At 28.0% G+C, this 12,201-nt stretch overlaps 2 protein-coding genes across 3 annotated transcripts; one reads left to right on the forward strand and one right to left on the reverse strand.

Moving 5' to 3' along the window:
- Nucleotides 1–109: 109 nt before the first annotated feature.
- On the forward strand, nt 110–7,143 carry LOC105258927. Of its 2 annotated transcripts, XM_020029905.2 has the most exons (8): nt 110–291; nt 800–964; nt 1,626–1,811; nt 2,485–2,769; nt 3,157–3,649; nt 4,257–4,365; nt 5,979–6,106; nt 6,659–7,143. In XM_020029905.2, exons 1-5 carry the CDS (start codon nt 225–227, stop codon nt 3,258–3,260), a joined length of 807 nt encoding a protein of 268 aa, XP_019885464.1. In that variant the 5' UTR covers nt 110–224; the 3' UTR covers nt 3,261–3,649; nt 4,257–4,365; nt 5,979–6,106; nt 6,659–7,143. The 2 variants fall into 2 exon arrangements, with proteins under 2 accessions (XP_019885464.1, XP_011268815.1); XM_011270513.3 differs by lacking the exon at nt 5,979–6,106.
- Nucleotides 7,144–7,566: 423 nt separating this feature from the next.
- LOC105258928 lies at nt 7,567–11,693 on the reverse strand. The gene is made up of 6 exons (XM_025412938.1): nt 11,017–11,693; nt 10,308–10,886; nt 9,213–9,642; nt 8,973–9,131; nt 8,703–8,899; nt 7,567–7,943 (listed from the first exon to the last, which is right to left on the reverse strand). Exons 2-6 carry the CDS (start codon nt 10,384–10,386, stop codon nt 7,798–7,800), a joined length of 1,011 nt encoding a protein of 336 aa, XP_025268723.1. The 5' UTR covers nt 10,387–10,886; nt 11,017–11,693; the 3' UTR covers nt 7,567–7,797.
- Between the last annotated feature and the right edge of the window lie 508 nt (nt 11,694–12,201).

A 12,201-nucleotide genomic window follows, 5' to 3' on the forward strand; every position in this document is an offset into this window, starting at 1 on the left:
CAGACACAAGAACCGATTTACAAGAAAATTATTTTAATTCGGAGTTATCTGTACGAGATGGCAAGACATCGCGCGATGACAGTCGCTTGACAGAGCATGTGTCGGATATAAGAGGCGGGATACATCGTTGCGCAGAATCGTATCGGCTATGGTGTTGCACGTTAACACGAGTTAGACGAGCCGTATTTAATTGTGCATCAGTGTGAAAAGGGACCTTGGAAAGAATGCTGTCGATAGTACATACGGTCTCGCCCTCGATAATCACTCTTTTAATATTCGCCTGTTATTCGGGTGAGTAACAATATATCGCGCGCGAAATTTCCGATCTCCGAAATCGGGAAACTCGATCGACAAGTGTGCGAAAACTTGTCCGAATTCGCAAACGTTGAGATATCAAAACGGGATAATCGTGACACGAAGAAAATAGCGGGATATCTTTTTCAGTGATATGATTTTGGACAATCAATTTTCTGTTATATGTTATTAATTGTTATGCGAATTCTTATATATATTCCTTTCGTAAATTTTGTTTTTTTTTTAATTTTTCTAATCTTTCAATACATTGTTATGTCGCATTTTAGACGATTTTTCACGTACGATTCGAGAAATTTCAATTCTAAAAATAATTTTGGTAAAATTCATGCGACGAGCTTCAAAATCTCTTGTTGAAATTTTTCGCTTTTTAGATAATTAAATGAAGGATTCTCAACGATTATTTTGAATTTGCCATTCAGGAATATCGCGATAACGCATTTATCATGATGGAAAATATATCGCGTTCTCGAAAAATATTTTACAGAGGTCCATGGTACTTCAATAAAATCGTTGGACATGCCGCACATCGTACGCAACGGCACCGGACCGGTGGATCTGATTTGCATCTATGAGATTGATAAAGACGACAACGGACTAGTAATCAAATGGTTTCACGAAGCGTATCAAATCTATCAGTGGATTCCGCCAAGTAATTTATACTTTTAACACCTACGTATTTATCCTATTATAACTTACTGTTGACTGTGTGCGTGTATTTGCGTATTATTAAATTTACGTCAGTAACTTTGTTATATCGGAGCTGTCGCGAGATATCCGGAAACATTGAAACGCGGCCGTGAAAAGAAAAATGTCACGGGTTAAAATTACAATTAATACACGGAAGATTGATAAAAATTAAAAATTATAAAATTTTACTCAGCTTGTTTGCGCGTGAAAAGATTATTTGGATATTGAATTGTGATTTTATTAAATGCTTAAATGTTTTCGCAATTTTGTTCTTCAATAAATTATTTCTTGCATACGACACGACACTCGAATCGAATTTGTAATTATTTTATCTACATACATATGTATATATTTACAGTTAGTTATATTTAGTTAATATTATATGTATATTTAATAACATTATATGAAAGATTTTAGCAAAAGTTATAATAAAAGTAATATTTTTTTCATTCTTTTTTTTGCTATAGTAAAATGAGATACAAAAATTGAAAATATTTTTCTAAAAATATAATTATATAGATATTTATTTATATGTGTACATATATGTATGCATTATATTTTTTTAATCTCTATATTCATTACTATGACTATTATAATGATGTATTATTATGATGTATTATTAGTGTTACCGCAAGATATTGGAATCATTAAAGATTTCGCGGAATATCCGGCTGAAAACTTGAAGAATCCGTATTCGCATTCTATAATTCGATTGAAGACCATTACAATCGACATGACAGGGGAATATATGTGCACAATCAGTACGTTCCAATATGAGGCGAGTGCTTCAGCGAAAATGATTGTTTATGGTAAGTTTTTGAGAGAATTTGATTTAAAATTTATTTAATAATTAGAGACTTGACTCAAATAATCAAAAAGAAAATGGCATAAGAGCAACGCGCGGTAGTTGGAGCGCAGAGAAGCAACAATACTTCTTTCTTTTTTCAATATTAGTTTATTAAAAACATATTATAATAACAAAAAACAAACGTTTCGGATCATCTTCTTCAACGCGAAGAACGGTTGATATTCATCTGTAATATCTTTTGGTATTTATTTTATTATTTTTACTCGATTTGCTAGATCTGCTGTGACGTCGCATAGCATAACTATAGTATATTTAATTGATTGTTGGAAGCAGAATGCTTACTAGATCTCCGCGGCATGCAATTTAGCGTCTCCTACGCGTCGAGAAATTATAAAAATAAATTCGTTTAATGTAACGCATCACTATTTGTAATATATATTTGTTAACATCGCGCTGAAGAAGGATCAAAGGATGATCCGAAACGTTTGCTTTTTGTTATTATAATATGTTTTTAATAAACTAATATTGAAAAAGAAAGAAGTGTTGTTGCTTCTCTGCGCTCCAACTACTGCGCGTTGCTGCTCTTATACCATTTTCTTTTTGATTTTTTAAAATTTATTCCTATCTCTCAGCAATTGATTTTCTATAATTGACAATTGTTTTTTACTTTTAAGTACCGGAAAGCGACATGACGGTGCGCACGTATCCATTCAACAAGACTCACGTGAATTTAACGTGTGCAGTGACGGGTGCACAACCACGACCGTCTTTGAGACTTTACGTCGAAGGAATCGAGAGAAATGAATCTTCAGAATCTTCGATAGATTGGCACAAGGATGATCCTCGGGTATCGCTAGATGTCATTATCGAGGACATGTTGGATCCCACGGTCATCGAATGCGAAATGTTGATTCCCGATACGGAATATAAGCGCCGGGAACGGATTGTCTACTACCCTAGTTCGAATCGTTCCAATGCGACAGACAATATTGCATTTGAGACTAACAACTTTTTTGTTATTTAATCCTTTATCACATTGTGCTATCAAACAACAAATTAAAAAAGAGAAATGAAATAAGAATTTGCTTTATATTGACAAAATCTTGCAACTTTATCAAGAGATTAGCCTTTAGATTAACTTGAAAAAATTATTTTGTTTCTAACTTCTTCTATTGTTGGTAAACTGCAAATATTGCCTGTAAAGTTATAAGATTTCTGGTGTATCTATTGAGAGAATCAAGCGTGTATAAGTGTGCTTTAGCTTTCGGAATCTCAAACAAATCAGTTTTCACATTTTTCGAACAATGGAATATTAATTAAGTATGTATTTATTCCGTGTGTTTCAGCGCAATTGCTACCCTATCGCACAAACATTTCACAAGGGAGACATAACGTGATGTTGCTTATTGATATTTTTTATGTTACTGTTCTCAGATTGATATTAACATAAAAGATTAAAGTAGACTCAGCAATTAACTCTAGAAAAATACCAAGTATTTAATGCATGTTTATTTTAGAATCCAAGAATATTCGATGCAAAGAAAGGAAATAAAAGCGCTTATCAGTATATTCTTAAATGGATCATACATTAAAAATCTATTTTTCTAAACATAATTTTCTATATGTACGCGTTATTCACCAAGTGGCTTCAATTGTTCAATAATTTTAACAATTAGCATTCGCGATTTGATTTCGTCACGTTAGATATTGCTATTGAAACGACAAGCGATTGCGTTGAGGGTGGGGATGAGATAGAGATGATCTTGGTGGTAGGGATGATATCTAGAAGTAGCGGTCCCTCAAGATTATCATTCGCTTCTCGGCACTCGCCTGTAAAGGGTAAGTAATCATTTATGATAAATCTCTTTCTTCTTTCGAGTACATCCTAATCATTTATATAAATTTGTAATACTGTATTAAATGATATCTTATTTGTTTTAAAATGCTTTTATTTCATATATAATTATATTTTTATATAATTATAGATGTCAAAATTATTTTGAATTTTTCCATTTACATTACTTTTACACATTTTAATATTGATATCTCTAAATTATCTTATTTTTAGTTATATTATAAATTGAGAATTTATTTAAACACTTAACAATTCTTAATATAGCAACTGATTCTACAAGTGTATATTTATTTTATTTAATATAATATAGATTTACTTATGTATATATATATATATATATATATATATATATATATATGTATATAGATGATAAATAAATTTTATTAATATTACGTTTTGAAAACATCATTAATAAGTATGTATTTGTATCAAAATAGAATGTATATTATAACTAGAATAATGTTATTATCCAAAATACTTGTTTTATTTAATCAAAATTTTATTAACAATTTTAATATAGTTTAATATTTTCAAATATTTTTGCGTGCTAATATTTGTCACTAATAGATTTTTATTTTTTTTTACAAACAGCATTCACCTTCAAAATCATCAAACTTCCAAACTCATCAACTGTCGTTCTGTTATAAACACGACTACTTCATAAAAATGAATCATCCCTGGGTCCTGCTTTTTCTTGCAGGTAACGGAATTAATGCTCTTTCTTTCAGTTAATAAAATTAATAGTCAAGTTAATAAAATCAATTTAATGATTTTTCAAGTTAATTAATTATTATCTTTTCATTATTTCATTCAAATATATGTATGTATATTTTAAAATTTTGAAAAATAAATTACAACAATTATTCTTTTTTTATTCGTTTTTTGTTGTTATTTTTTATACGTCTTACGTTATTTTATTTATCGACTTTAATCTCTATTATAGTATATTTTTATACTATATTTATATTTTATATTTATACTTTATATTTTATGACATGTATCTTTGAAGCATTTTTTGAAAATTTACAAATATCGCTCACAATTTACCTATTTTTAATATTATTATAAATTATTTTTTAAAGAGATTGTAATAATATTAATATCGTCGTTTTGATGAATATATTTGATTTATTAATGCTTTTTTTTCTAGTTAATAAAATCAAGTTAATGAATTTTCAAGTTAATTAATTATTATCTTATTTCATTGGCCAAATGACATTTAAAATTTTAACAAAATTTATAAAAAGGATTTACATTCGCTCTCTTTATTATATATCTTGATTGAATCTTTTAAGTTATTTTTTTTTATATCTTACAAAAAGTTTAGAAAAAGAAATTCATATAATAATAATATGTACTTTCCATAATAATATGTACTGTATGTTTCAAAATTTTTATTTACGCCATTTTTAATAAAGCATATCATGTAATATTGCGCGCAATATTAATTGCAATAAAGTACACTAATTACAAATTGCTGACATTTCAAAGAGATGCTAAATGAGGTTGATAATCACAATGTCTATAGAATCTTTTATGTTTACGGGATAATCCGATCAACCGTTCCATCAGCGAGACAAGTAAGATAAAGTGGTATTGCCGGATTTCACGTTGATCTTCTTTGCTGAAAACAGTAGACTATTACAGTTTATGCTAAAAGTAGCTTTATGACCGTTCAATACTTCTATGATTCATGATATTTCAGGAATGTACACATATACGGATATTATAGAATTAAATATTTAAAAAAATTAATATGTTTAATAATAAATTATCAAGATGTACAAATTTTGTTCTATCAATAATTTGAAAAATATATTAGAGACTAAAATATATATAAAAAAATATAAAATAATATTAAAATGAAATTACAATATTTATTAGATATAATTTATTAGATACATTTATTAGACACATTTTAAAAAAGGCGATTAAATAATATAATATATAAAAAAACAAGTGAAATGGTACTTTTTAATAATTATAATTTATTAAAATTATAATAATTATAATTATAATTTTAATTATTTTTTAATTTACTATATTTTTGTTTTTTGCAATTCATAATAAAATAATGTATATAAAGTAATTTTTTAATTTCATTCTATTTGTTTATACTCATTTGTTTTTAAAGATGGTTGAAAAATACAAGTGTACATCATACAATTTTTAAATATATTAAAACTTCAAAAAAATACATGACAATAACTAATAATAAATAAAAATAATAGTATTTCTTCGATATTATAATTATGACTACTATTTTTAACACGAAACATATTTCTGATCAATAGTTTTTTTTATTTATGACAGAGATGTTAAATTAGATAAGAGATCGTCTATTGAAGTTCATCGGCTGATAATGATGATCCAGAATGAAAACTGCGAAAGTTAAAAAAAGTTTCGTAAAGATATGCATTAGTTTGCATAATACGATCGAGGTAACTTGTAATTACTTGTTTGACATTCATTACTGAACACCGATGGCTACGCCGTCACATCCATAAATGCATCGTGTTGTAGCATACTTATATTAAATTTCTTTTCGTTCTTTATTTCTTACTTTTTTCATCCATTTTCTTACTTTCTTCCCCGCAATATACGCTAAAAATAATTCTTTTAATTTCGTACTGATTTATATCATATCTTTTAAATTGCTTTTGCTTTTTTACATACGTTATTATTACTTGATATTTTCTTTAATGTAACTATTATTAAAATTTGAAAATATGTATTAAAAATAATTTAAAAGAAATTTTAAATTTAATTTAAAAGAAATTTATTTAGAAAAACTTAAGAGTATTGTAATTTTTTAAAGATCTATTCATTTTAGACTCAACACAAGCAACATCAATTAACTATAAAAAAAATATATATATATAAAAGAGAATATATATATATATATATATATATATATATATATGTATATAGAAAAGAAGAAGACTTATATATTTGTAATTTTGTAATATTCTTTAATATTTCTGTTTTTGCAGTATGTGCGCTGTGGACTTTTGGGGAGACCGTTTCATGCGATCAATGTGGGCGAGAATGCGCCGATATTTGCGGCACTCGACAGTTTCGCGCCTGTTGCTTCAACAACATGCGGAAGAGACATTCTGATTTCTTCGGTCTGAAATTTTGGATGAGACCACGAAGATACGCGATTCACCTGTACCCGGCCTATGACGCTTAATCATCACGCCATATATCTTATGTATAAATATGGAAATACCCTTGACTAGAAACTAGTTACTGTGTGCTTCAATGTTATATTCTTCGCATCGTTTTAATTAGAATTGCATAATGTCGTTTTTGTTTCTCCCCTTTCAATTCTTCTCTTCCTCCCCATAAAGGAATTCGCTTGTCGATGCTCTTAATTGCGATTAAAAGTATGCATAGCAGCAGATATCCAGATATAATTCCTTATATAATATAATAATCTCTTATCCGAGTTTATGTATATATCATTATATAAAAATACGTCATTTTCAATTAATTTAACTTCATTTCAAGAAATATGAGGGACAATGATATATATACACAATATATATATATATATATATATATATATATATATATATATAAAGATATATAAAGATATTTTTATTAACAATAGATTTTCGATTATTTACAAAATTATTTTTCAGACTAGAGGCATGTATATGTATATGTATATATGTATATATACATATGTATATGTATATATATATATGTATATATATATATAAAATATATATATATATATATTGTACATATATACATATATATATATTATCACAGATTGTTTCCTATATATATTACATTGGTACATAGCTATCTTATATATAAAACAATTATGACAAAATTAAGTTACTTTCTATTTCTTTTTGATATTGTTGTAAAAAAGTAAAAAACGGAATCGAAAATCTTTAAATAAATCTTTAATAAATATGATAAATGTGATAAATATCACGAGTTAAGCCGGGAGCATATACTTTTACATAAGCACCATAAGCATATGCTTCTAGCTTTAATTCATATACATCACATTTGATGCATATGTCAGTCTTATATATAAAACATATATCAAAATTGAATCAATTTCTATTTCTTTAATTTGATTTTCAACTTTGATATTGCTCGATTCCCTTTTTTATGTTTTTGATTTAATTTTTTTAAATTTCCCCGTTGTTTTTCTTTTATTGTCAGTCACATATTTACGTTTTCTTGACAGGGGAATTTCAGGATTGGGTGACACTTTTGGAAGATTTTCCTCAAATGTCTCTCGAGTTATTACTTCTGAAATATAAAAAATATCATAAAATATCATAAAATAAGATTTGTTTATTTGTTATAGCAGTTATATATTTTTCAATTTGTTTATCTGACAGGAATTTTCAATTTAATCAAGAAATGAAAAGAAAAAATTTAAGGCTGCAAAATATAAATTATTTTAATAAAGTACAATCAACATTCTCTAAAATTTAACTTCAAAGTTTTTTTAAATCTGCAAAAGATTGCAAAAAGAGGAATAAAAAATTCGAAACACAATGTTTAAGATTATTTTGGTCATCTTTAAGCCTCATTATCAAAGCTTCAAAAATCATAATTCTCTTCACAAAACATTAATTTATAATTATATTATTAATTATTATTACTTATATATGATTTGAATTGCATAGCATATTAAAATACTTTGATTCTCAAATAATTCTCATTTATTTATTATACTTATAAGAATGATGATGATGAAGTTATCTTTATGTATATATTTAGTATATATTTTATATTTGCTATAAATAAAACATTTCTTTTTAAAAAAATTGTATCTTTCTTGTTTAAAATGATAAATACATGACCTCGGTAAAAATTAATTTATATTTTATTAATATATATTTCTATATATATTTCTATATATTAATATATTTCCATATTTTATTTCTATGTACATATTTTGCTAGATAATATAAAAGTGAAAAAAACAATAGATAATATAAAAATGGAAAAAACAGAAAGAAATAGAAAAGATTTGATGTATGATACAACTCTAATACAAACCTCCAATATCATCTATATCATCATTGTCTGAACTTGAATCGTCACTTAATATATTATCAGTTGAAGCATTTTCTTGTGATAATTTTGGAAAATCAATTGTAATTTCGTTAGATGTATCAAAACTTATTTCATTTGTGTCAAATGCTTCTTCTACGAAGGATTTTTCAAATATTTTTTCCTCAGTTGTATCAGACATACTAAATTATAAAATTTCATTAATTTATTTTATTTTATGAAATATATTTAATTGTTAGATAATCACAAACATACTTCATTTGCGACTCTGAAGAGAGCCATGCTCTTAAATCACATGGTAAACTCTGATTCCTTGGAATCCAATGTGTACCAACATATTCAAAGTTTTTTGAACAGCTATATAGTTCATCATACCAACTACATGATCTCCTGAGTATGTGTCTTGAACAAAACCTATAAAGAAATGAATATTATTATCATAATAAATAAAAAAAAAAACACAATAAGTTTACAAGTTATTTATAAAAGTCTTACCAAATCCTGCTCACATTAGCATAAGCAAGTAAAGCAATACTCCATGCATGACCTAATGATATTCGTGCTTTAAGAAAATGTGCGGCATATCTTGCTGTATTTCCTATTTGAGTCATAAGCTTTGCAAAACCTTGTGTCCTCACAAGTACATATTGTATCATTTGTTTACTTGGTAATATATAGGTTCCGTCTTCCATTTCAATAATAGATTCCAAATTTTTATATGCCTTTGGCAAAAACATATTATAATAATTGATCAACGCTTTATTTAATGCAACCATGCTTCTTAACCCTTTATCATTGCGAAATTTGCTCTTCATTCGGTATATGAAGCGACTTAAGGTTGCAGCCTCAGAATGAAGAATATCCATTGATTCAAAATCCTTGATTGCCTTGTTGAGTACATTTTTAAAAAGATTTATATTTCTATCTAGAAATGTAAGTAAACAAATTATATATTTATGTACTTTTAGAATTGTTAGAACTAGACTAATGCATAAAGAAACTAATATTGCATATAGAAATATTTAATTTATATTGTTCCTAATTTTAACATTAAGTCCAAAATGAATCATGTATAATATATAGACAAAAATATATGTATAGTTAAATCTGTATAAATATGTATAGTTAAATCTGTATAAATATGTATAGTTAAAATCATACATTAATTGTTAGGAGAATTTGGCTCAAATAAATAATAAATTAAATCAAAATTGGCATATAAGAACCACAGCACAGTAGTTGGAGCGCAGCGAAGAAACGATATTTCCTTCTTATTAATTGTTGGTTTATTTAAAACTCAAAATTATAAAAATAATGGGCAAACATTTCGGATCATTTTTTGATCCTTCAGCGCGATTAAATTTATAATATATTGTTAATCGCATTGAGGAAGGATCAAAAGATCCGAATGTTCGGCCGTTATTTTTGTAATTTTAAGTTTTAAATAAACTAACAATTAATAAAAAGGTTGTTTCTCTCCTGCGCTCCAAATGTGCTAATTTTGATTTAATTTTTTAAAATTATATAGATTTTATAAATTATGTAGATTTAACCTTTTACACGTGCACGTGTCCACGTAATAGCTCATACCTGTTTTAGATAATGATTTAACCGACCAAGTTGCGTACGGCGGATGTTCCAAATAAAGTATGTTCCAATATGTATTCATTTTAAATCAAATTTTATAATAACGTATATATATCTATTTATATACTGCTGTTATTGTTTTCGGAGCACGTGGAACTCAATCAGATTCAAACGCGTGAGACGCTCGAGGACGCTTACGTATGTAAGTACACTCCGGGACAACGATTCGTTCTGTGGCTGCTTTGTCGCGAGGCAAGGTGGAAAGAGGAACGTGGAAGTGACTAATCAGCTGGCAACGTGGATTGGTTAGAGACTACGCTTCCGTTGCCCCGCGAGAGGGGCAGAACGAATCGTTGTCCCGGAGTGTACAGAAGACACGTGTATGTGCTGCGCAGAACGCTCTGCGCATTATAATATGATCTTCTGACCAATCAGGTTCATCAAGAAATTTTACTCCTGATTAGTCAATCAAACGCTTCGAAGCATCCAGAATATTCCAGAATGTTCTTCCGGAACGTTCTTCCGCCTTCATCATTCAGTGACTTATTGTCAGTGCGCATTCATACCTTGGCAGAGAGCGAACTAAATAAATAAATAAATAAATAAATAAATAAATGATGTTCAGAAAAAGAAAAAGAAGACTCATAAATAAATAAATATATAAATATATAATAAAGATTGATATTAATATATACATATATATCATACGAACTTGTACGATCTCAAAATCTTTATCTTTTATTCCGTTACTCGAATACTTGTACGTTAACAGATTTAGATTACACACAATGCAAAAAGCTTCGATATTTTGCAATCTTAATCTCATCTCAATTTGGAGAAGCATGTGCATTCCTTTCGATAAATGTTCGCACAAAAATACGTCGCGCTTCAAATAAATAAAAGTCACTCGATACTGTGCACCATTCTAATCGTACGAAATATATTCGACGATTCTTTTTGGATCACTGTGTTATCGGAACGATGCGATCAGAACGATTCGAAAACGATTCATATACAGAGTTTGAAGAGATATCCAATGCACGACAAATTATACTTGCGTTGATTAGTATTCATCAATACCGAACTGTTAATCGCGAATACGTACAACACTATCACACGTTTTTTTCGCAAAGAACGATATACGAAATGCAATATTTCGCGCCTCGCATTTCACTCATGCGGCCATCTTTCTTTGCTGTTTAGTGTCGCCATCTGCATTCGCGTTAAACGCCAGAATTACGTAGTCAAGATATTTCGACTGCCAGTAAAGTCATCATTTTGTGCATGTCGGTAAATTGTTAGAATCACGTCGCGCAAGCATGATTTTTTTATTTGTAGTATAATAAAATATGTAATTAAAAATTCATGTAAAAAACGTATTTTTAATCAAATTATATATACTTATTTCGTTACTCTAATACTTGTACGTTAACAGATTTAGGTTACACACATTGCATAAAGCTTCGATATTTTGCAATTTTACCTCATCTCAATTTGGAGAAGCACGTGCATTCCTTTTGATAAATGTCCGCACAAAAATACATCGCATTCATAATTCACTCTTATATTTAAGATCCTCTTAAGTAAATTGGAAAATACAATTATTTTACTAACTGAACGGAATCTCAAGACGCGATCTAGATTATTTTAAATATACCGGGTGTTTCAGACCACCCGTACACCCCATTTTAAAGCAAAGGAAGTGGTTATTTTGAAAAATGTTTCAGACAAAAGTTGTTGAAGATAAAGTAATGCATTACATGGGTAAATTTGATTGACCTTGGGTGGCGTCGTGAAGGTCATGTCAAGGTCGACTTGAATTTTTTAAATGGGAACCCCTATTTTTCATTGCATATTCTTGTAGCTTATCTCGAGAGCTTTCCAAAACACTATAATT

The sequence above is a fragment of the Camponotus floridanus genome, unplaced genomic scaffold, assembly GCF_003227725.1.
Source record: "Camponotus floridanus strain SB8 unplaced genomic scaffold, Cflo_v7.5 scaffold59, whole genome shotgun sequence".
NCBI classification, from domain to species: Eukaryota; Metazoa; Arthropoda; class Insecta; order Hymenoptera; family Formicidae; genus Camponotus; species Camponotus floridanus.